Source organism: Cotesia glomerata, linkage group LG8 (genome assembly GCF_020080835.1).
Source record: "Cotesia glomerata isolate CgM1 linkage group LG8, MPM_Cglom_v2.3, whole genome shotgun sequence".
NCBI lineage: Eukaryota > Metazoa > Arthropoda > Insecta > Hymenoptera > Braconidae > Cotesia > Cotesia glomerata.
The window spans coordinates 4,220,112-4,246,378 of NC_058165.1; the positions used below are offsets into that span (position 1 = coordinate 4,220,112).

At 26.1% G+C, this 26,267-nt stretch overlaps 3 protein-coding genes across 4 annotated transcripts; 1 reads left to right on the forward strand and 2 right to left on the reverse strand.

Moving 5' to 3' along the window:
- The first annotated feature begins 2,047 nt into the window (after nt 1-2,047).
- Nucleotides 2,048-8,339, forward strand: LOC123270529 (mRNA-decapping enzyme 1A). 2 transcript variants are annotated; one of them, XM_044736628.1, is made up of 4 exons: nt 2,049-2,562; nt 4,799-5,115; nt 5,182-5,252; nt 7,505-8,339. In XM_044736628.1, the coding sequence occupies exons 1-4, from the start codon at nt 2,354-2,356 to the stop codon at nt 8,303-8,305; spliced, it is 1,398 nt and encodes a 465-aa protein (XP_044592563.1). In that variant the 5' UTR covers nt 2,049-2,353; the 3' UTR covers nt 8,306-8,339. The 2 variants fall into 2 exon arrangements, with proteins under 2 accessions (XP_044592562.1, XP_044592563.1); XM_044736627.1 differs by having other exon boundaries at nt 2,048-2,562; nt 4,799-5,252.
- Nucleotides 8,340-8,373: 34 nt separating this feature from the next.
- On the reverse strand, nt 8,374-12,971 carry LOC123270531. Its single transcript, XM_044736629.1, has 3 exons — nt 12,422-12,971; nt 10,510-10,723; nt 8,374-8,625 (listed from the first exon to the last, which is right to left on the reverse strand). Exons 1-3 carry the CDS (start codon nt 12,647-12,649, stop codon nt 8,609-8,611), a joined length of 459 nt encoding a protein of 152 aa, XP_044592564.1. The 5' UTR covers nt 12,650-12,971; the 3' UTR covers nt 8,374-8,608.
- Nucleotides 12,972-16,048: 3,077 nt separating this feature from the next.
- Nucleotides 16,049-21,569, reverse strand: LOC123270640 (splicing factor 3B subunit 4). The gene is made up of 4 exons (XM_044736771.1): nt 21,432-21,569; nt 21,274-21,357; nt 20,910-21,184; nt 16,049-16,944 (listed from the first exon to the last, which is right to left on the reverse strand). Exons 1-4 carry the CDS (start codon nt 21,463-21,465, stop codon nt 16,117-16,119), a joined length of 1,221 nt encoding a protein of 406 aa, XP_044592706.1. The 5' UTR covers nt 21,466-21,569; the 3' UTR covers nt 16,049-16,116.
- Nucleotides 21,570-26,267: the final 4,698 nt, after the last annotated feature.

The following is a 26,267-nucleotide window of genomic DNA, read 5'->3' on the forward strand; positions in this document are numbered from 1 at the left end:
ACTTAATTTTTATGAATTGTTATGATATTTATTTTTTTTTTTTAATTATATAATTATTTAATTAATGATTTGTAAGAAAAATGAAAAAAAATCTCAGGTCTCAGAGGTGATTTGAGTATCATGAAATTTTTGAAATGAAAATTAATTTAGCAGATATTTTATAAAATATAATTTTATAATTTTAATAATAATTTTAACAAATAAAAATAACAGCAAAAAAGATTGGAAATTAGAAATTTTGATAAACTAAAATTGCAATTCGTTGAAAATAATTTTTTTTAAACACAATCGATATTTAAAAGAAAATACAAAAATTGTGATAGCTAAATTTAATATCATGATCATTTTAAGAATTTTTTAAACAATTAAATTATGACAAAAAAAATTGACATTCGGAAATTTAAATAAATTAATAATGCAATTTTTTAAAAATAATAATTTTTCGAAACAAATTTAATTGCTAAAAAAAATAAAAAATCGTCAAGTAACTGCAAATTTTAATATTATATTTTTTTTATAATAATTGAATTTTTATAAAAATCTAAAAAATTGTTAATTCAATTACCAGCAACTTTGCAGTCACTATGTGACTGCAGTAAATTCTGAACTATTAATAAATAAACTTTTGCTTCATTAAATAATGACTTTTGTTAAATTGCACTGTACTTTCTTAAATATTGACATTTTTAATAATATAAGCTCATCCCGATGTTACACTCATCTAGAGCTTTCATTTGAGTACCCACATGCATTTCGATATATTTTTCATATATACATATATATAAAATATATAAATATATGAAAAATTGATGTGGGTACTCAAATGAAAGGTCTCGATAAGTGTAACATCGAAATGAGCTTATATCTTTAAAAATGTAAATAGTTCACAAGATACGAGGTCATTTCTTAGTTATTGACATTTTTAAAGATATAATAAACTCATTTTGATGTTCCACTCATCAAGACCTTTCATTTGAGTACCCACATGACATTTTTTATATATTTTATATATATGATATTTGTGAAATATATAAATATATAAAATATATGAAAAATTGATGTGGGTACTCAAATGAAAGGTCTCGATGAGTGTAATGTCGGAGTGAGCTTATATCTTTAAAAATGTCAATAATTTACAAGATACAAGGTCATCTCTTAATTATTAACATTTTTCTAGATATAAGCTCGTCTTGATGTTCCACTCATCAAGAGCTTTCATTTGAGTACCCACATGATATTTTTTATATATTTTATATATGTAGTATTTGTGAAATATATAAATATATAAAATATATGGAAAATTGATGTGGGTACTCAAATGAAAGGTCTCGATGAGTGCAATGTCGGAGTGAGCTTATATCTTTAAAAATGTCAATAATTCACAAGATACAAGGTCATCTCTTAATTATTGACATTTTTTTAGATATAAGCTCGTCTTGATGTTCCACTCATCAAGAGCTTTCATTTGAGTACCCACATGATATTTTTTATATATTTTATATTTATAGTATTTGTGAAATATATAAATATATAAAATATATGAAAAATTGATGTGGGTACTCAAATGAAAGGTCTCGATGACCGTAACATCAGGATGAGTTTATATCTTTAAAAATCTCAATAGTTCACAAGATACAAGGTCATTACTTAATTATCTATCTAGAGATACAGAAATTTCGAATGCATCCTAAATACTCATTATAATAAATTGACTATCTATAAAAATAATATGAAATATTGAAAAGGCACATATTCAAATCAAGACCTTTGCAATGACACTAAATTTCACTCAGAAAACCGATTTTATTATAAAACTATCCCAGAGAGAAAATTTTTCTTATTCTCTTAATAATATAAATTACAAATTTTTACCTTTAAAAAAAATAAAAAAATGTTTAAATTGATAAATCATTTACCATTAAAAACAAATAAAGTACACTGAAATTTGAATTATTAATGCTTAACAGATGGCGCTGTAATAACTTTCTAACAAAAACAAACTTTGGATAACTCGAATCAATCCGAAGTTAGCCGAGCTCTCAAAACTGATTTCACGGCCAAAATGGTGGGTATTTATTACTCAAGGCGTCTTGGACTTTAGTGAATGTTGATATACCTCGAAGCTACCGCAATTATTAATTAATACACGTGTTTTTAAAATAAAAATGATATAACGCCTTATCATACGTTATACGTGTTATTTATGTTCTTGGTTAAATAAATTTTATTTAATTATCAGATAATTATCAACTATAAACTTCGGTTTTGGTCCACTGAAAAGTATCTAATAAATCAAACGCGCATTTACGACTGTTGAGAGTAAAGTTGGAATTAAATTTATTTAACCACAATAATGGGAGACTTGACAGAAATAAAGATGAATATGGCAGCTTTGAAACGCGTTGATCCCTATATCAAGGATATTTTAGAGACAGCAACGCATGTGGCTCTTTATAAATTTAATGCGGAGAACAATGAATGGGAGAAGACTGATATCGAGGGTGCATTGTTTGTTTATTCGAGAAACGGCGAACCCTACAATAGTATCCTTATTATGAATCGGTATGTATGAGAACCACATTTTTATTAAATTTAACTAGCAACCTTGCAGTCACTATGTGACTGCATTGACGTAAACTATAAATAAATAAAATTTTGCTTTATTAAATAATGAATTTTGTTAAATTGCACTGTACTTTCTTAAATATTGAAGTTTTTAAAAATATAAGCTCATTCTTGTGTTACACTCATCAAGAGCATTCATCTGAGTACCCACATGGCATTTTTTATATATTTTATATAAATAGTATTTGTGAAAAATATAAATATATAAAAAATTGATGTGGGTACTCAAATGAAAGGTCTTGATGAGTGTAACATAAGAATGAGCTTATATCTTTAAAAATGTCAATATTTCTCAAGATACAAGATCATTTCTTAATTATTGATATTTTTAAAGATATAAGCTCATCCCGATGTTACACTCATCAAGAGCTTTCATTTGAGTACCTACATGCATTTTTATATATTTTTCATATATGCATATATATAATATATACAAATATATGAAAAATTGATGTGGGTACTCAAATGAAAGGTCTCGATAAGTGTAACAACGAAATAAGCTTATATTTTTAAAAGTATCATTAGTTGACAAGATACAATGTAATTTCTTAATTATTGATATTTTTAAAGATATAAACTCTTTTCGATGTTACACCCATCGAGACCTTTTATTTGAGTACCCACATGACATTTTTTATATATTTTATATATATGGTATTTGTGAAATATATAAATATACAAAATATATGAAAAATTGATGTGGGTACTCAAATGAAAGCTCTCGATGAATGTAATATCGGGATGAGCTTATATCTTTAAAAATGTCAATAGTTCACAAGATGCAATGTCATTTCTTAATTATTGACATTTTTTAGGATATAAACTCATTTCTATGTTACACTCATCGAGACCTTTTATTTGAGTACCCACATGGCATTTTTTATATATTTTATATATATGATATTTGTGAAATATATAAATATACAAAATATATGAAAAATTGATGTGGGTACTCAAATGAAAGCTCTCGATGAGTGTAATATCGGGATGAGCTTATATCTTTAAAAATGTCAATAGTTCACAAGATACAAGGTCATTTCTTAATTATAGATATTTTTAAAGATACAAGCTCATCCTGATTTTACACTCTTTGAGAGGTTTCATTTGAGTACCCACATGATATTTTTTATATATTTTATATATATGGTATTTGTGAAATATATAAATATACAAAATATATGAAAAATTGATGTGGGTATTCAAATGAAAGGTCTCAATGAGCGTAATATCAGGATGAGCTTATATCGTTTAAAATATCATCAGTGGACGAAATACAGCGTCATTTTATAGTTATTGACATTTTTTAAGATATAAGCTCATCCTGATGTTACGCTCATCGAGAGCTTTCATTTGAGTATCCACATGTATTTTGATATATTTTTCATATATACATATATATAAATAAATAAAATATATGAAAAATTGATGTAGGTACTTAAATGAAAGGTCTTGATGAGTGTAACATCGGGATGAGCTTATATCTCTAAAAATGTCAGTAGTTCATAAGATGCAAGGTAATTTCTTAATTATGTATCTAGAGATCAAGCATTTTCTAATGCAGCCTAAGAACTTATCATAATAAATTAACTATCGGTGATAATGATATGAAACTTTGAAAAGGAACAAATTTAAGTCAAGACCTTTACAATGAAAATACAAGACCTTTACAAAGAAAAATATTTTATTGAAAAAAAAATATTAAGAAAAAATTTGACATGAAGAAAATTTTAAAAAATCGTAATTGCAATTTATATCAAGTATTTTTTCACTTAAACCTTTTATTGATAAAAAATTCTTAATTTCAGTATTTTAATTATTTAAATAGTTAATTGTTGTTTAGTACAATTTTTAACCACAAACATGTCTAATTTTTAATTTTATTTAAAGAAAAAATTTTTATAACGAATAATTCAAAAAAATTGTATTTTTTATTTATATTTTTTACACATGGATTTTTTTTGACAATTCTTTTGTCCAAATTTGTTTTTTAAAAAAACTCTTCAAATTTTTAAATGTCTATTATTACTTATAAAAATTAATTTAACCAATATTTAATAATTTTTGTAACAAATAAATCATAGTAAAAAATAGTTGAATTTTTACGGAATAAAAATAATTTAAAAATAAATAAATGCATGTAATTAACTAATGAATTTTATTTGATCTATTACAGACTAAATACCAATAATTTAGTGGAACCTGTTACACAGAGGCTTGATCTCGAGCTGCAAGAACCATTTTTACTCTACAGAAATTCAAAATGTAACATTTACGGTATTTGGTTTTACGACAAGGACGAGTGCATACGTATTGCGGCTATTTTAAAACAGCTTGTAAAGCATTCTGACGAAAGCTTAAAGAAAGTTAATACAAGTTTAAAGAATAAAAAACAAGTCATTAATAAAGCCAGTGACTCTTTCAATAACGTTGATATATTTAGCATGCTCAGCAAAGCTCAAGAAAATTTCAATACTTCCAGAGAGAGCAATGGTAATCATGATATTAATTTGAATTCTGATGGAATTTCTGATGATATCAATACTTTTTCTCATTCAGGAACTATCACAACTGGTGGAATGTTTGATGGAACTTCTCAAAGTGTTGTTGATTTCTTTGCCAAAGCCAAGGTAATATTATTTACTATTTTTCATTTTCATATTTAGCTTATGGTCATTCAGTAAACTCAATATAGTCTTATAATTAATTAATTAATTTATTTATTTATTTAATAATATCAAGGCCGTTGCCAAATGCCAAATTTTACAAAATAATTTTTGCAATAGTGGATACAATAATATAAAATTTAGAATATAATGAAGATAACAATAAAGAGACTTATAATTAATAATAATATGATTTAAATTTAATTTTAATATCGTTTAACTAGAGTAGATGAATTGATATAATAACTGTAGATATACAGTCAATGATGATAACCATGTTATAAATATTCATACAGAGGAAAATAATAAGGAACTTAACGTAAGTCTCTAGCTCCATTAAATAATCAAACAATTGGGTACTAAAGACTTCAATACTGGAAGCACCAATAATATCAGGTGTAATAATCTATATTTTTAAAAGAGTAAGAAAAATTCTTTGGCCAGTATATTTATATAATAACATGGGCTTTTATAGTTTTTATGGTCAATTTATGATGATGAGTATTATGATTGCATATGAAAATGCTCTAGCTCTAGATACATAATTAAGAAATGTCCTTGTATCTTGTGAACTATTGACATTTTTAAAGATATAAGCTCATCCCGGTGTTACACTCATCAAGACCTTTCATTTGACTACCCACATCAATTTTTCATATATATATATATATATATATATATATATATATATATATATATATATATATATATATGAAAAATATATCAAAATGCAAAATAATAAGAAAAATTGTAAAAATTCTTAACATAATTAAGAAATGACTTTATTTTGTCACTAAAAAAAATTTATTACGATAGTAAAAAAACATTTCTTTTTGGAGCGCATTGAAAACTAAAATGAAATAAATTTTGGTTTTTTTGCTATAAATTCCTAAACCACCAAAATATCAGTCCCCTGAGCTGTCCCATTCCCAAAATTAAACCTTAAGATTAAATTTTAAGTTATTCGTCAACAATATATAATTTGGTCCATAATATTTATAAACTTAATTAGTTAACTAACAATCTTCTTAGGGCTGTTAGCGCTTTATCGGCATTTGATTTAGTGTCAAAGCACCGTTTGTGCTGGAAATATGTGTCTGGGCCACTTCAAAACTCAGTCTCCTGGCAGCTATTTTTATTTATAATTTATTTATAAAATTGGATCCATAAGTCTTAATATTATTTTAATTAATGTAAACATTCATTGAAAACTTGAAAAGTTGAATGCATTGAAATAGTTTGCTTGATTTTTCTCAATTTGATAAAAAAAAACAGTCCCCTGTGATGTTATATGGCAAAAGATACACAAATATCGAAAAAGCAAAAATGAATTCGGCTGTTTATTTATTATGATTAAGCTGATAGTTTTGTAGCCCTTGTTAATTTTTTTTCTAATAAAATCAAAAATAATTTGGTTGGACAATTTTGTACAGATTTAAGACATCCTTACAAAGAATCACCCATATAAATATATAAAATATATGAAAAATTTATGTGGGTACTCAAATGAAAGGTCTCGATAAGTGTAACATTGAGATGAGCTTATATCTTTAAAAATATCTTTATTTGACAAGATACAAAGTAATTTCTTAATTATTGATATTTTTAAAGATATAAGCTCATCTTGACGTTACACTCATGGAGATCTTTTATTTGCGTACCCACATGGCATTTTTTATATATTTTATGCTATATATATATATATATATATATATATATATATATATATATATATATATATATGGTATTTGTGAAATATATAAATATATAAAATATATGAAAAATTGATGTGGGTACTCAAATGAAAGGTCTCGATGAGTGTAATGTCGGAGTGAGCTTATATCTTTAAAAATGTCAATAATTCACAAGATACAAGGTCATCTCTTAATTATTGACATTTTTTTAGATATAAGCTCGTCTTGATGTTCCACTCATCAAGAGCTTTCATTTGAGTACCCACATGATATTTTTTATATATTTTATATATATAGTATTTGCGAAATATATAAATATATAAAATATATATGAAAAATTGATGTGGGTACTCAAATGAAAGGTCTCGATGAGTGTAATGTCGGAGTGAGCTTATATCTTTAAAAATGTCAATAATTCACAAGATGCAAGGTCATCTCTTAATTATGTTAAAAATTTTTACAATTTTTCTTATTAATTGTAAATTTTTCCTTACTTATAATTAAAAAAAATTCTTATTCCAGGTAAATACGGGCCATTTCAAACCGGAGCACCAACAGCCTCCAGGAAACGTTCACGTCACCGTAGAAAAGCCTATATCCTTATCTCACCTAATGTCTCACCCAGCGGCCCACACTCTAGAGCACATAGAAAAACAGCAGCGTTCCATCACGCCCCAATCTACGGGAATTCCTTCGATAGTCCCACCAGCGACAGTGCCAATTACAGTGAACTTAATGAAGAATGGAACTCCATCAAGTAAAACGAAAAAGCACGCATGTTCCAACAACTCTGGACCAGCAGCATCGTCCCAAATGCTTCAACATCCAAAATCAAGTGCAAGCAATGACGTGATAGTCGCTAAAAGTTTCCATAGAATACAATCACCTTTGACAGGTCCAACGAATAATTCAATAATAAATCACCATACTCCAGGACAAAATTACAGACATTCAATTTTCTCAATGGACACTCCGCTTGATTGTAATAAAGTAATTAAAAATGAAGAGCCAAGTGCTGGAAAAACTGTGACGGATATTTCAACATTGCCATTAGGATTTTCTTCACTAGATTTAGACGACAAGTCAATTGAATCTGAGGAAGCTCAAGTTGGAATTCGTGGATTTGGTTCAAATGCTCCGGCGTTGATGCCTCCCGTGATGTTTTCTGCTACCAGTCCCTCTGAGTCATCTCGACCAATTATTGAACCTCTTACTCGAAATCAACTACTCCAAGCGTTTAATTATCTTCTTAAAAATGATCCGGATTTTATGATGAAATTACACGATGCTTACGTTAAATCTTTTAGCGAAATTTATTCGTAAAATTTAATTAAAAATCTTGGGAGTAATTATTTAAAAAATATGGTGAGCAGGATAATAAATAAACATTATAATATTAAAATGTCTTTATTGACTTGTTAAAAATATAGTTTTTTATAACGTGATTTATTATCCAGTTAATAACTTTCGCGCCGATTCGTTTTAATCTGTGATGCAAGAATTTTTTTTTCTTTATCCATCATCTTTATATATAAAAAGAAAAATACGTCCCAAAATCTATTTTTTTAAATAAACAATAGAAAAATCATTGAAATTTATTGGAAAGACGAGATTGTCCATTTGTTTTTAAGCTACAATTGGGGCTGTAAAAATAAGGAATAAATATTAATAACTTTAATTGATGTTTTATGCGGTAAAAAAATATTAATTTTTTTTCTAGTAAATTTAAATGAGAAAAAAAAAATTATTTTAATTATAAACAGTAAAGTAGTAATTGATCTTATAAAAAAATTTTGGTAATAATTTACAAGCCGGGTCTACAATATTTTTGGCCTTACACGGAAAGAACAAGATGGTACTGGATACCATCTCAGATTATACTGAGTGATATCTGGATTTTACTCATTGTAATTTCCGATTTCACCCAGTAATATCTATGATTATGCCGCGTAAGATTACACTAGATATAATCAGAGATAGTATCTTGTATAATTTGGATTATACTCTGTAGAATCTCGGATTATACCCAGTGATATCTCCGCTGTTTTTTTTTTCTAGCACCTGCGCACTTAGCACTATCATATCTATTATGAATTTTAGATATTAGGACGGTCAAATATTGTTTTAAATATTACCTTAAATTTTTTTTTCACCACAAATATCACTGAGTATAATCTGGGATGATATCCAGTGTCGTCTTGTTTTTTCCGGGTATCTTGGTGAAAAATTAACATTTTTTTATTTTTTTTTATTCTACTTTTTTTACGGAATTTAAAACAATAAATTTCGGGAAAGAAAATAAAAATTTCAATATTTTTGATTTAAAAAATTGGAAAAAATTTTGGCTCTTGTTTTTGGATAAAATTTCTATTTTATATTTTTTTGATGTTTTTGATATATTTTTTTTTGAAAAGTACATAAAAAAATAAATTTAAAAAAAAGTTTAATTTCACAATTTTCCAAAAAATTTATACATTTTTTTGAAAATTTGTTAACATTGTGATAAACTTTCTTTTTTTTTTTTTTTAATTTATTTTTTAATGTATTTTAAAAAAAAAAATATGTTAAGAAAATCAAATAGAAATTTTGTTAAAAAAAATCAAAATTAAAATTGTGGACCCCACTTGTAAATAATTATCAAAATTTTTTATGAAAAAGTTAAAATTTAATTTTATAAAAAAAATTTCTTACAACTTTTTTTTTTAAGATCAATTTGTCGTAATTTCAAAATTAAAATTTTATCTAATTCTGAAAAAATTATAGGAGAAATTTTTTTTATAAAATTAAATTTTTAACAACTTATAAAAAATTTTTTTATCAATATAATATTAATTACTATTTTACTGTTTATGTTTGAAATAAATTTTTTATGAAAAAGTTAAAAATTTAATTTTATAAAAAAAAATTTTCTAATATTTTTTTCCGAATTTAAAAATAAAGATTTTTGTAATTAGTAAACATTTCAATTTTAAAATTTATTTTTTTTTTTATAAAATTAAATTTTTAACAACTTTTTTATAAAAAAATTTATTATAATTAAAAACAGTAAAATAGTAATTAACGTTATTCTTAAAAAAAAAGTTGTTAAAAATTTTATAAAAAAAAAATTCTTACAATTTTTTTTAAGATCAATAAAAAAAAGCCACAATTTAAAAATTTAAATTATTGCTAATTATAAAAATCTTCATTTTTTAATTCTGCAAAAATTTCAAGAAAAATTTTTTTTATAAAATTTAATTTTTAATAATTTTTATTTAAAACATTTTTTGATAAGATTGAATATTTTCGCTGAAATATCTAAAAATTGACCAAATCATCACATTTATTTTGAAATTAAAAATTATCGTTAGCATACTTTGTATTAAAAATTTTCACTCATACATCATTGAATTATTTGATTTTAAACAAAAAAAAAAAAAAAAAAAAAAAAATTAAAACATTTTTTTTTACCGCAACTTGAATAAAAAATGAAAAAAAAATAATGGGTAAAAAAAAAAATTGTATGTATGAATACTTAAAAGACTTACTCATGTGCATAGCATTTGGCTGTGGAGCGGCCAATTGCATTTTTATATGAGACGTTGACAATAGAATATCCGTTGTCGGTATAACATGAATTGATATTTCATTCAATTCATCATTAATTCTAGTACCCCCGCTTAGTGAAGGTACTTGTAAATTATTACTAGTTGTCCTTAAATTAAAACCATAACGACAATTACTGACTATGTAAGTGCTAATCTGTGAAAAAATATAATTAAAAATTTACCATCATTAATTCTAATTTTATTTTAGATTTTTTTTGTAATAATTAATTCCAGTAAATTATATAATAATAATAATAATAATAATAATAATCTATATTATTAAGAGAATGAATAAAATCTTGTGTCCAGAATAGTCATGTGATAAAATTGGCTTTTTTTAGTGAAATTTAGTGTCATTGCAAAGGTCTTGATTTGAATTTATGCCTTTTCAAGGTTTCATATCATTCTCACCGATAGTCAATTTATTATGAAAAGTATTAGGCTGCATTCAAAAATTCTCTGTCTCTAGATACATAACTAAGAAATGACCTTGTGTCTTGTGAACTATTGATATTTTTTAAGATATAAGCTCATTCTGATGTTACGCTCATCGAGACCTTTCATTTGAGTACCCACATCAATTTTTCATACATTTTATATATTTATATATTTCACAAATACCATATATATGAAATATATAGAAAATGCCATGTAGGTACTCAAATGAAAGCTCTTGATGAGTGTAACATCAAAATGAGTTTATATCTTAAACAATGTCAATAATTAAGAAATGACCTTGTATTTTGTGCACGATTGACATTTTTAAAGATATAAGCTCACCCCGACATTACACTCAGCGAGACCTTTCATTTGAGTACCCTCATCAATTTTTCATATATTTATATATATTATATATATATGTATATATATGTATACATGAAAAATATATCAAAATGAATGTGGGTACTCAAATGGAGACTCTTGATGAGTGTAACATTGGGATGAGCTTATATCTTTAAAAATGTCAATAATTAAGAAATGACCGTGTATCTTGTGAATTATTGACATTTTTAAAGATATAAGCTTATCCCTATGTTCCACTCATCAAGACCTTTCATTTAAGTACCAACATCAATTTTTCATATATTTATATATATTATATATATGTATACATGAAAAATATATCAAAATGCATGTGGGTACTCAAATGAAAGCTCTTGATGAGTGTAACATTGGGATGAGCTTATATCTTTAAAAATGTCAATAATTAAGAAATGACCGTGTATCTTGTGAATTATTGACATTTTTAAAGATATAAGCTTATCCCTATATTACACTCATCAAAACCTTTCATTTAAGTACCAACATCAATTTTTCATATATTTATATATATTATATATATGTATATATGAAAAATATATCAAAATGCATGTGGGTACTCAAATGAAAGCTGTTGATGAGTGTAACATCGGGATGAGCTTATATCTTTAAAAATGTCAATAATTAAGAACTGACCTTACTATCTTGTCAACTAATGATCTTTTTGAAAATATAAGCTCATCTTTACATTACACTCATCAAGACCTTTCATTTAAGTATCCACATCAATTTTTCATATATTTTATATATTTATATGTATTATATATATGTATATATGAAAAATATATCAAAAATGCATGTGGGTACTCAAATGAAAGCTCTTGATGAGTGTAAAATCAAAATGAGCTTATATCTTCAAAAACGTCAATATTTAAGAAAGTACAGTGCAATTTAACAAAAGTCATTATTTAATAAAGCATAATTTTATTTTTTTATAGTTCACAAATCACGGCAGTCACATAGTGACTGCAAGGTTGTTAATAATAATAATAATAATAATAATAATAATAATAAATGTAGTATAAGATCTTACAGATGATAAAATTAGGAAAATAAGTAAAGCTATACCAAGCCAGAAGTACCAAGCTTCCCAAAAATGTTTCGGAGGACGTCTCTGTATCAAAAGACAACACTGTGGATTGCAACAGCAATACAGACAATAAGATTTTTCAGCTGGACACATATATGTTCGTATGTTTGATTCATAATTTGTATCATTTAACTTTATATCATCATTACATTCGTAAGCAAACCGTGCCATTTTTATTTTTTCTTTTTATGTTTTTAAAAAAATTTTTTTTTTAATTTTTGGAATTTTTTTTTTAACTAATAGTCATTTTTTAAATTAACTATTTTAGATTTCTTCAGCTTGAGAAGAAAACTGAACTAGTTACTGGGTCGTAGCTAGCACCACTGTGATCGCGAGTAGAATAAAATAGACGTTATCTGCTTCATAGTTTACCTGGTATAACAATCAATAACCTGTTCAACCATTTATTTACACCAGTTCAATCAATATAAGACTATGTTTTCATTCTCTACTTTTATCCTATACAGTTAGAAGTTTTTTTTCTTCTAGGATAAAAGCTCAAAATTTATTTTTTATTCTATTCTTAAAAAAAAAAAAAAAAAATGATATATCAGTAATAATATTCTTAAACTTAAAATTTTTAAATTAGTAAAATTAATTAACTTACTGTTTTTATTTTTAAAGCTAGAATCTTTAAATTATAATGGTTCAATAAACTCAAGTGTAATGGAGAAAAAAAAGCAAACTTAAAAAATTTTTTTGATTTTCACAATTTTTTTGAAATTATTTTATTTTTTGTAAAAATAAATATACTGAAGACCAAAGTATATACTAGTTCTGAATAATGAATTTAGATAAATAAATAACGAGTTCTAAATAAGATCAATCTATTGATTATTTGCACTCAACTGAATAAATCGATACTCTTTCTTACTTAATAATTTATTTCCTTGGTTTTTGATAAAAAATAAAGGCTCTAACAAATTTAGCAAATATATTAGGAAAACGGTTGACCTTGAATGTTTTTAAAGATATAAGTTCATCCTGATGTTACTCTCATCAAGAGCTTTTATTTGAGTACCCACATGCATTTTGATATATTTTACATATATTCATATCTGTAAATATATAAAATATATGAAAAATTGATGTAGGTACTCAAATGAAAGGTCTCGATGATTGTAATCTCGGGGTGAGCTTATATCTTTAAAAATGCTAATAGTTCACAGAATATTAGTTAAATTGCACTGTACTTTCTTAACTATTGACATTTTTAAAGATATAAGCTCATCCTGACGTTACACTCATCAAGAGCTTTTATTTGAGTACCCACATGTATTTTGATATATTTTTTATATGTACACATATATAAATATATGAAAAATTGATATGCGTACTCAAATGAAAGGTCTCGATCCCGTTAATGTCGGGGTGAGCTTATATCTTTAAAAATGTTAATAATTCACAAGATACAAGATCATTCCTTAACTATTGACATTTTTTAAGATGTAAGCTTTTTCTGATGTTACACTCATCAAGAGCTTTCATTTGAGTACCCACATGCATTTTGATATATTTTATATATATTCATATCTGTAAATATATAAAATATATGAAAAATTGATGTAGGTACTCAAATGAAAGGTCTCGATGATTGTAATCTCGGGGTGAGCTTATATCTTTAAAAATGCTAATAGTTCACAGAATATTAGTTAAATTGCACTGTACTTTCTTAACTATTGACGTTTTTAAAGATATAAGCTCATCCTGACGTTACACTCATCAAGAGCTTTTATTTGAGTACCCACATGTATTTTGATATATTTTTTATATGTACACATATATAAATATATGAAAAATTGATATGCGTACTCAAATGAAAGGTCTCGATCCCGTTAATGTCGGGGTGAGCTTATATCTTTAAAAATGTTAATAATTCACAAGATACAAGATCATTCCTTAACTATTGACATTTTTTAAGATATAAGCTTTTTCTGATGTTACACTCATCAAGAGCTTTCATTTGAGTACCCACATGCATTTTGATATATTTTATATATATTCATATCTGTAAATATATAAAATATATGAAAAATTGATGTAGGTACTCAAATGAAAGGTCTCGATGATTGTAATCTCGGGGTGAGCTTATATCTTTAAAAATGCCAATAGTTCACAGAATATTAGTTAAATTGCACTGTACTTTCTTAACTATTGACGTTTTTAAAGATATAAGCTCATCCTGACGTTACACTCATCAAGAGCTTTTATTTGAGTGCCCACATGTATTTTGATATATTTTTTATATGTACATATATATAAATATATGAAAAATTGATATGCGTACTCAAATGAAAGGTCTCGATCCCGTTAATGTCGGGGTGAGCTTATATCTTTAAAAATGTTAATAATTCACAAGATACAAGATCATTCCTAAACTATTGACATTTTTTAAGATATAAGCTCATCCTGATGTTACTCTCACCAAGAGCTTTTATTTGAGTACCCACATGCATTTTGATATATTTTTCATGTATACGTATGTATACAATATATAAAATATATGAAAAATTGATGTGGGTACTCAAATGATACCTAACAATTTGATGAACTAAATTTATACTGAAAATTATTTTTAAATTGATTTTTAATTTATTTAATATAATATCTGTGCATTAAAAATCTGCAATAGTAATATTGGCAAGTAACAATTAATATATTATTTATTAAAAGTTAGGGTTTAAGTGTTAAATATTATTGGTTCAATTGCTCCCGACGCGTTTGGATAAATAACTAATTTTTAAAAATTCACATTGTTTATTGACTAATTTATGTATTGACAATGATCGTAGACTTAATAAAGTACCATTCCAAGAAAAAAAAATCTGGAAAACGGTTGACCCTAAAGGCCATCTCTGAAACTTCCCGCTAATTCCATACTTAGGCGCTTAAAATTGCACCAATGGCGTTTCTGAGCTCTTCGAGCTCAAAAAGACAATTTGTGTGTTATTTTGAGCTCTCCGAGCTCAAAGAAATAGCTTTTGAGCACAAAAGGCTGATAGGAGTTTAATAAAACAGTATTTTTTGAATTTTCAAACTGCAATAATTTCTAAATGAATGAATCGATTTTCACGTGGTTAGCAGTATTCCACGCACTTTTTTGAAATCTATTATATACTTTTGAACACAAACTGATCGAACCGAAAATTTTAGAGAAATTTTAAAAATTCACTTTTTCCGAATTTTTTCGACAACGATAACTCACGAACCAATCAACCAATTTTCATGTTCTTGGTAGCGATCGACGTGATTTTCACCATCGCGGGAATAGTCAGGAAAGCTTCCTGTGACCTTAAAACGTCGAGATCTGATGAATACTCAATTTTCGCAACACGGGGTGAAACCAATAACTTCCCGAATTTTGAAAATCTTCGATTTTCTTAGCGGGAAGTTAAAAATTATCATTTAGTTTTAATTCAAATAATAAAAAATTGCTAAACTTTTTTTGGTTCAATTGACCCCCTCTTCCCCTACTTTTGGATTTTCCAAACTTTTTATTTCTAATGACTATATAATAATTTTTTTATTTCAAATTTATAGAATGAAATATTTATTAGAGTCAAACTTTTCTAAAAATGGATACAAAAATTGAATTGACTTCAAGTTTTAATGTAAATAAAATAAATAAAAATAAATATTTAGTACTGTTGATCATGAGGAGGAGGTGGTGGTGGAGGACCACGAGGAGGAAAAGGTGGCCGAAATTGCGGAGGTTGCACATTAGGCATCGGAGCATTTTGTGACACAGGAGGAGGAGGATGCCGCCAAGTAGGAGGTGGAGGTCTAGGTGGAGGAGGTTGAAATTGTCCGAATTGATTAACGGCGACATTGGAGGGCATACCAGGCGCTTGACCGAATTGACCTTGATGAGGTGGCCAGTGAGACGGCGGCGGTGGGGGCGGTGGAGGCGCAATCATTCTGTGTCCTTGGCCTTGAGATGTTGGGATCGGCATTGGAGGCAGTGGAGGCGGCATTCCAGGTGGGAGTGGAGGATGAGCGGACATTCCCATTGGTGGCAAAGGAGGCGCTGGAATATTAGCTGGATTAAATCCACCACCTGGCGGAGCGGGGACTGGTGGAGGTGCTGGAGGATGATGACCCATCGCTGTCAGTGGTGTCACAGGTGGAGGCGGTGGTGGAACTACCATTCCGTGGTGCATCACATGGTGTGGTGGGTGATGATGTTGGCCGCCCATAGGCATCGGTGCTATCGGTGGAGCGTCTGCGAAGAGTTGATGAGGACGGTCTGCTTGACTCAACGGGTTTTGGGCTGCTAGCAATCGCTCCGCTGCACTTCCGTGGCGCTCACCCTTGGCATCGCGTTTGAACGCGTATGACACTGATATTGGGCGGTTGCATAGATATTGACCGTTCATTGCTTCTATGCTGGCGTCTGAGGCATCGAAGGAGGCGAAGTTTATAAATGCAAATCCTTTTGAATTTCCAGTCTCAGGATCTCTCATTATCTGGTGAAGAATAAAGATTTTAATTAATTTACTTAAAAGGTGGTCCTTTCGCCGCCAATGTAAAATAAAAAATTAGGAAAACGGTTGACGCTGAAGGCCATCCCTGCAACTTCCCGCTAATTCCATACTTAGGCGCTTAAAATTGCACCAATGGCGTTTTTGAGCTCTTCGAGCTCAAAAATACAATTTATGGGTTATTTTGAGCTCTCCAAGCTCAAAGAGATTGCTTTCCTATGCTTTTGAGCTCTTCGAGCTCAAAAGTCTGATAGGGATTTGGTGACACTATTTTTTGAATTTTTAAACCGCAATAACTTTTGAATGAATAAACCGATTTTTACGCGGTTGGAAGCATTCGACGCAGTTTTTCAAGCCTCACAAAGAATCTTAAATTTCGAAAGAATCTCAAAACTTCGCGCTAGGAATTTTGGTGTTATTCCGAAATAACACTTTTTTCGGTTTTCTTTCGTTCACGATATCTCTCGAACGAATCAACCGATTTTGACCGGACTGGTGGCGATCGACGTGGTTTTTTGAGGTTAAGAGCTGATTAGTTTTTGGAATTGAACTATTAAGCCGTTTAAAAGTTATTCCAAAAAAACCACATTTGAAAAAATTTTTTTTTTCAGTTTTTTGAAGATTTCTAAAAATCTATTGATCTGAATCGGTCCAAATAGTTTTCAAAATCTAAGTTTGGTGAAGCCCTTTCGAATGGCACCAACCACGATGAAATCGGTCAAGCCGTTCAAAAGTTATAAGCGGTTCACATACTTTCACACACACACACACACACACACACACACACACACACACACATACAGACGCCATGACAACCTCGCGGGGATAGTCAGGGAAGCTTCCTGTGACCTTCAAACGTCGAGATCTGATGAAAACTCGGTTTTTGCAAAACGGGGTGAAAACAATAACTTCCCGATTTTTGAAAATCTTCGATTTTCGTAGCGGGAAGTTAAAAATATTAGATTATGAGTAAATTTAATTTTTTTCTAATAGTTAAGGTCCTTATTTATCTTATAGTGAGGTTTAAATTATACTTTACCGGACAAATTTTTGAAAAAATAAAATTTTTAAATGTTAGTATTTGTTCAGAGTCTTACGAGAAAATCAGACGTTTGCAGTATTTCTCGAATTATACTATCAGTCATGGATTAGATGAAGTAAAAAAAAACTAAAAATCAGATTTTCGAAATATTCAGGTTTCTTTTTTTGCAATAAAATATATCAGTTACCGAGATATTTATTGAGAAATTAATATTTAAAAATCACAAAAAATTCTCAAGTTACCTACTATAAAATAAAGTCAAAAGATTTGGCAACGTTGCGTAGCGCGCGAGCTTCAGACCATTCAATAAATTCAAACTAAACTTTAACGCGCTTATGTTTTTCATGCATACTTATTAGTTAATTTATTGTTAACAAATTTTCATAATTTATAATTGAAAAATAAAACAATAATTAAAAAATACTAGCATTCCTGCCATGAGATATTAGAATGTTATGGTTTTGTGACTAAACATTTTTAATTAATTTATTTATTTACACTGACTGCAAAAAGTTAAACACGGTTAAGGTTATATTGTGCAAATAAAAATCTAAACAACCGAAATAAAGCGTTGCCAAATCACGGACAGGTTACTAACAGCTGATTTACAACAGTCAAATTAATTTTTGTATTTAACTATTTTTTTTTTTAATTTTCAAAATTTCAACGATTAATGCCTCATATACTATTTATTTTTTAATTTTAGGAATTTTTATGGGTTTTGTATTTTAATTTATTGAAAATTTACTACTACAGTTGTTATGTCTCAACTGGAGCGAAAGGACTTCCTTAAGTTTATAATTGTATCTAGTAAAAGCTCTGATTAGATTGCTATCAAGTACTACAACAAACTACCATATGACCTTAAAAATTTTAATGGTAGCAAAAAGTCAATTAAAAATTAATTTAAAAAAATGGATAATACAAATTAATATATAATGTCAAACCATTTATGATCTTCGAATAAACATCAATTATATTCTCTGTTTGAAATTGACTTATACGCTTTCTTGGATTTATAATACTGTTCCAGTCCTACGAGGAAAGAAGAAAAAGGGAAAAATTACATTGTATAACGTTACGCTCCATGTAGAAAACTGGAAAAATTACAGTTTCAGATTGTAATTATTACAGATTTTGTAAGAATTACATTTTAAAATGTAAATATTACATTAAAAGCTCTGAAAATTAACATTCAAAGTTTGAATTTACAAAAATGTTATTTGAAACTGCAATTTTTCTAGTTTTTTATTCAAAGCGACGCTTATTACTATTTATAATGTAATTTTTACATTTTTCTTTTTTACATGTATGTACAGATGTAAAACATCTCTATAGGACAGATATTAATGCGTACATTTATTGTTTTTTATTTATTATTCTATGTATCTGTTTTTTTTTTTTTTACTGGTAGTAAATATTATTATCATCATTATTTCTATTTATTCCGAAGATCGGTGATTTCACTAATTGAAGAGTTCAGTAATTCAAAGCCAACTTTCCCGATCCAAATTGACGGTAGACTAAATTTTTTAGTTTTCATTAAATTTTTATTTTTATTTATTAACTATTTTCACCACATTATTGTCGGTATGAACACTCATACCATCCTCGGGTGAATATATCTAACAATTAAAAATTTTTATTTTAATTAAGATTAAGCAAAGATGTTATATTTTTTTACTTAGTAAAACTTTTTTTCGGGCACCGAAAAATTATCATTATTATTGTGAAAAATTTATATCTGCTTTTGAAACACGTAATTTGGACGTAAAAATAATAAAAATAATCAATTCTTTAGAATAACTCCGTTTTATTCCTTCAATATTTATGATACTGAAATTAGCAGATAGCTAATATTTTTAAAAATTTTTATAACAGATCAATTATTGCTAAAAAAAAATTTTTTTTTTTAATTTTTTCTTGTGGAATTTTTTTTTTTTAATTTTTTCATTATAATTTAATTGTTATAAAAATCTAAAAAATTTTTAGATGGCTGCTAAATTCTGTATCATCAATATTTAAGTTTTTATTATTTTTTTGTATTCATTATTCCTAAGATTAATCTTATAGAAAAAAAAAATTTCAAAAATAATAAAAATTAAAAGACATTTGATAATTTTTCGATATTACTTGAAAAAAAAAAAAAAAAAAAAAAAATTGTACTAATTTGAAAAAAAATTATATTCATAATTTTTCAGAATTTCTACCCGTAGAATTTTGTTTTTAAATTTTCTGTACAACAATTTGTTAAAAAAATATTAATTTTTAAAAGTTTCTCCACGTATTTTATAAAACTTCAGTTTTGCTAATTATTTATGCCTAATTAATTATTACAAATTTTAATTTTTCAAGCTTAAACTATTAATTTTTTAAATGTTTACTAATTAATTTTAAAAGTACATTTATATATATATATATATATATATATATATATATATATATATATATATATATATATATATATATATATATATATATATATACATATATATATATATATATATATATATATATACATATATATATACATATATATATATATATATATATATATATATATATATAGATATAGATATATATATAGATATATATAGATATATATATATATAGATATATATATATATATATATATATATATATATATATATATATATATATATGCTATATATATTATATATATAAATATATATATATATTTAGATTAAAATTAATTTAGCAGATTTTCGATCATTTTTTCAATAAATAAATTATGGCAAAAAAAAATTGACGTAGAAATTTAAATCAATTAAAAATGCAATTTTTTAAAATTTATTTTTCAGAATAAATTTGCTTGTTAAATAAAGTAAAAAAAAATGGGTAGTGGAAGCTAATTTTAATATTAAATATTCAGCAAAAAAATAATTACCTTAGGTGTCTGAAGAATGACTCCAAAAGCACTGAAAGTATCATACAACAATTTTTCATCGACTTCTGGATCAAGATTACCAATGAATATATTAGCCCCGACGTCAAGATTTTTCTGATGTGCACTTGCTTTGTTAACTCTTATGGGCTTTCCGTACAATTTAATCATGTTCATGATTTTAATCGCGTAGTCGGCATCCTCTTCTCCCATGAACTCAACAAAACCATAACCTTGATGCATTTGAGTGACCCGGTCTTTCGGCATGTGAACATTTACTAATAAAAAAAAAAAAAAAAAGTAACTTATAGGACTTTATTTTAATTAAAAAAAAAATTAATATATTATTTTTCTTTTCTAAACTTACCTACGGGTCCTGATTGAACAAATAATTCCCACATAAGAGATTCTGTAACTTTGTCATCAAGACCGCCGACGTATATCGTAGCATCTATAAAATAAAATTAATTCGTTAAATTATTTATTAATTATGCTAATAAAAAATTTATAAATTGATTAAATCACCTTGATTTCTTTCAGCGATAGGCCCGGCTGCCATGGTTTGTTTATTTTATTATATAAATTATATTTATATAGTGATTTATGTATCTAAGTTAAAAATTGTAGGTTATAAAAACGTTCACCAACGTTCATAACTTTCACAACACGTACTTATATATTTGAGTATTTTTCACACGAAGTATAGATATAAGGAGTCCGAACGGTATAGGAATTCGCTCTGTGCATAACTTCAGCGCCACGGTACGTTTGAACTACAGGGGGCTATTGTAATATATTTTATCCGAACAAAAACAGTTTCACTGTAAAAAAATCGCGCCAAGTCCGCGTTCATAAGACTATTAAGAAAAAAAAATTTGTTTTTTTCTTTACAAAAATATATAAAATAAAAAAATTAAAAAATCCAAGTAACCGATATGATTGTTTATGATTTTCGGAAATTAAAAAAAATTTTGTTACAAATTTAAAAATTTAAAAAAAAGTTTGGAACGTATTTAGTGTGCGCGGTTGCAAAATTTAAAAAAATTTAAATACACAATGACGCACCGTACAAAAAAAATTTTGGTTCATGATGAATTTCCGGATGAACTTCAGATTGTGAAACAAATATGAATTTCATGATAAATTTCATCTTGAATTTCAGATGAAGTTCATGATGAATTTCATAATGAATTTCATCGTAAATTCCAGCTGAATTTCATGATGAATTTGAAACAAATCGTCTATGAAACTTAATTTTTTTAATCTGAAAAAAAATATTCGCAGTCAATTATATTGAAATTTTTAGTTTTATTTATACTGACTCAACATTTACGATTCTATAACTTCTATTTAGATTAATTTTTTGAAGAGGAAGAACACAATATGAAAAATAATATTTCGAAATTCATCACGAATTTCAGGGCGAATTCCAGCTGAATTTCATGATGAATTTGAAAGAAATCATATGTACAATTTAATTTTTCTAATATATAAAAAAATATTCGGAGTCAATTACATTGGAATTATTAGTTTTATTTATACTGACAAAATTTATGATTCTATAACTTCTATTTGGATAAATTTTTTGGAGTAAAAGAACACAATATGCAAAATAATATTCCGAAATTCATCATAAATTACAGGGTAAATTCCAGCTGAATTTCATGGTCGAAATTTAATTTTGCATATTGTCTACTTTTACTTCAAAAAATTTATTCAAATATAAGTTCAAAAATCGTAAATATTGAGTCAGTATAAATAAAACTAAAAATTCCAATTGACTGCGAATATTTTTTTACAGATTAAAAAAATTAAGTTTCATATACGATTTATTTCAAATTCATTATGAAATTCATATTTGTTTCACAATCTGAAGTTCATCCAGAAATTCATCATGAACCAAATTTTTTTTTGTACGGGACACCAGTATGTTCCAAAATTTTTTTCTTAATTTTTAAATTTATAACAAAATTTTTTTTAATTTCCGAAAATCATAAACAATCATATCGGTTACTTGGATTTTTTAATTTTTTTATTTTTGTAAAGAAAAAAACAAATTTTTTTTTCTTAATAGTCTTATGAACGTGGACTTGGCGCGATTTTTTTACAGTGAAACTGTTTTTGTTCGGATTTTAGTATTTTTTGTAATTATAATAAAAATTTACAATTGGTACCAACTTAATTAAATCTCGCGTTGGTTGCATTTTTTATAGCAAACTATCCCCTTGAAACTACAGTTTATGTAAAAATTGTTATGCTTCCATCTAGTGGATGTTATTTTTATTTATTGAAAACTTTACTTACTGTAGTTCTTTCGCCCGGGAGTATTAAAATACTCGGTTTCAGCGCGGGAAAGGAATCATTTTAAATAAAAGAGTTCTATTTAGACATTATTTAATTTTGATCAAAATTATTTAATTGGTTTCAATTTATTATTCAAGTTGACAAAATATTAAAAAGCTTCAAAATATAAAATTGAGGTTTACAATGACGTGATCTTAGCAATCTAAACTCTCGGTGAGAAGTTTCGTTACATAGTTTTTCCGAAGAGCTTCAAACTCCGTTCTTCTCCCACCATAACTTCCATACATACATCCACTCTAAGGAATACATAAGCACACACATTTTCTACTACATATAAATGATCCTTATATACTAACATGTATTTTCTCTATATCTATATATATTTATTTCAGCCTATCGGCCTGAAAGTTAGACTTCACTAATATACACTTTTAGCAATACAGTCATTATGTTTATTCAACTATTTTTATTAATTTAACAGACCCTTTTTAAAATATATTTATAATAAAAATTAACTTATAATTAACTTGAAATTAAATTACAATAAAAATTATAATAAACTATAACATGAAAATATATATATTATATTGTTTATAATATGTTGGATTAATGTTTGAGTTTGACTAATTAATAACTTGAATTAAATATTATTTCTATTATTTTACAATCGGATTTTCTAATAAAATTATAAGTCAATTTAATTATTATCATGTATAAAAGAATAGACATTATCGTTTAATTATAAATTAAATAATAATTAAATAATGATTCAATAATAAATTAATAGTAAATTAATTAAATAATAATTATTAATTATAAATTAAATACAAGATTATAATTATTAACTATTTTAACTTAATTTTGCTTGACTACAATATTATATAAAGTTAGATTTTAACAGTAAATGTTATTTAACAATATTATTTTTGTTTAGTTATATATGGTTTTTTATTATTCTTTGTTACTTTTAGAACAAGGGTTTATTGAGTTTCACACGTGTCTTTTACGACTTTTCCTCATAGGGTTTTAAATTCCATGTGGCGAGAAATAGTCCTTGAATTACTCAAGTACCTTTTATGGGTTCTGAAAATTCGGTTACAATGTCCTTCCCGTGCAAAAAAAAATTTGTTTCGTTATGAATTTCATTGTGAATTTGATAATGAAATTAAGATTTTGAAACAAATATGAGTTTGATAATGAATTAGCTATAAAAATCTTCTAATTTTCTATTGCAGCTGAATCTACACTGATAGAAGGATTTGTTTATAGTTAAAAATATTTGTTAATATTTAACAAATCATTTATTAGAGACCACTTTTTAGTCCTTAACAAATATTTCTTAGTATTTAAAAAGATTTATTAATATTTAATAAATGAATATCTGATTTATTAAATACAAACAAATCATTTTAAATACTAAGAAATATTTGTTTGATACTAAAAAATGGTCTCTAATAAATGATTTGTTAACTATTAACAAATATTTTTTTAATACAAATAAATCCTTCTATCAGTGTAACAGCTAACCAACAGCTGAAATCTAATAATTTAATGGGTTATTTTTAAAAACTTACTTTTCACTTTAAACAAGTGATAAGTACATTATAAAAATCGTATATTTCCAGCTTTGAAAAAGATTCAAAATTGTTGAATCTAAAGAAATTAAGACAACGAAGAGGAGTAATTCATGATGAATTTGATGATAATGATTATCAATTTAGTACGAGAGTCATATTGAATTAATTATAAGATAAATATGTTTTATTTTATAATTGTATTTTTTGTTTTTACCCCCGAAATTTCAAAAAAAAAAAAAAAAACTATTTTATTTAACTTAGAGGAAATGTATTACTAATTTAACAGTAATCAACAAAAATCATGGAACCATATAAAATTAATACTTGATTCATAATAAATTTATCATAAAAAGGTTATAAATTTTATATTAATTTGATCTTACCTTAATACTTGATTCATAATAAGTTTATTATAAATCATAAATAATTATCATAAATAAATAAATAAATAAATAAACTTAATTTAATAATACAAAATGAAATATATTTTTAGTTTATTTCTTTTTAAATTATTCAATAAATAAATTTTTTTTTGTAATAGCACAAACAACGAACTGTAAACAATAGATATATATTTTTAAAAATAAATTTTAAATCTTGTTAACGCTTACATAAGAGTCACAAATAATTTTTTTTTAAATAGATTTATTATCATCAAATTCATCATGAATTACTCCTCTTCGTTGTCTTAATTTCTTTAGATTCAAAAATTTTGAATCTTCTTCAAAGCTGGAAATATACGATTTTTATAATGTACTTATCACTTGTTTAAACTGACAAGTAAGTTTTTAAAAATAACCCATTAAATTATTAGATTTCAGCTGTTGGTTAGCTGTTAGATTCAGCTGCAATAGAAAATTAGAGGATTTTTATAGCTAATTCATTATCAAACTCATATTTGTTTCAAAATCTGAATTTCATTATCAAATTCACAATGAAATTCATAATGAAACAAATTTTTTTTTGCACGGGTTTTGTACCGAAATATGTTTTTCCCTTATTTTATTTTATTTTCTTTTGTAAATAAAACAGAGTTAACCAAAAGATGTTTATTACAACTGGTAAGAGTAAAAGCATGAAATAAATGATTTGAATATTTACTTCGAATATAAAATTTAACTGATTTTAATCATTTAATATTTACTAATTTGAATATTTCGTTTGAATTCACGCTCTCATAATAGATAGCGCTCTAATAACAGGTAGCGTCACCTGTTGGATGCACTAGGTGCATCACAGACTAGAATCCTGATTACCTAGGATCCCGATGGCACAGAGTTTTTTATGACCCGGCAAAATAAAATTCTAATCTTTAGACTGATAACGCTGCCATCTCGTGAGTAATGTGAGAGAGTATATTAACGCGGGATCAATTTAAATATCATTTGTAAATTTAATTTAATTCATTATTTAAATGCAATAGTACTTTTAATATTCATTCGATAATTTTAATCAAAAAAATTAATAAAAAATAGTTTGA

Coding starts and splice junctions, on each gene's coding strand:
- LOC123270529 (XM_044736627.1), top strand. CDS start 2,354: ATGGGAGACTTGACAGAAATAAAGATGAATATGGCAGCTTTGAAACGC. Junction 2,563..4,798: donor AGTATCCTTATTATGAATCG/GTATGTATGAGA, acceptor GATCTATTACAG/ACTAAATACCAATAATTTAG. Junction 5,253..7,504: donor ATTTCTTTGCCAAAGCCAAG/GTAATATTATTT, acceptor TTCTTATTCCAG/GTAAATACGGGCCATTTCAA.
- LOC123270531 (XM_044736629.1), bottom strand. CDS start 12,649: ATGGCACGGTTTGCTTACGAATGTAATGATGATATAAAGTTAAATGAT. Junction 10,724..12,421: donor TTTTCCTAATTTTATCATCT/GTAAGATCTTAT, acceptor ATTTTTTCACAG/ATTAGCACTTACATAGTCAG.
- LOC123270640 (XM_044736771.1), bottom strand. CDS start 21,465: ATGGCAGCCGGGCCTATCGCTGAAAGAAATCAAG. Junction 21,358..21,431: donor TATCGCTGAAAGAAATCAAG/GTGATTTAATCA, acceptor TTTATTTTATAG/ATGCTACGATATACGTCGGC. Junction 16,945..20,909: donor TCATTCTTCAGACACCTAAG/GTAATTATTTTT, acceptor ATTCTTCACCAG/ATAATGAGAGATCCTGAGAC.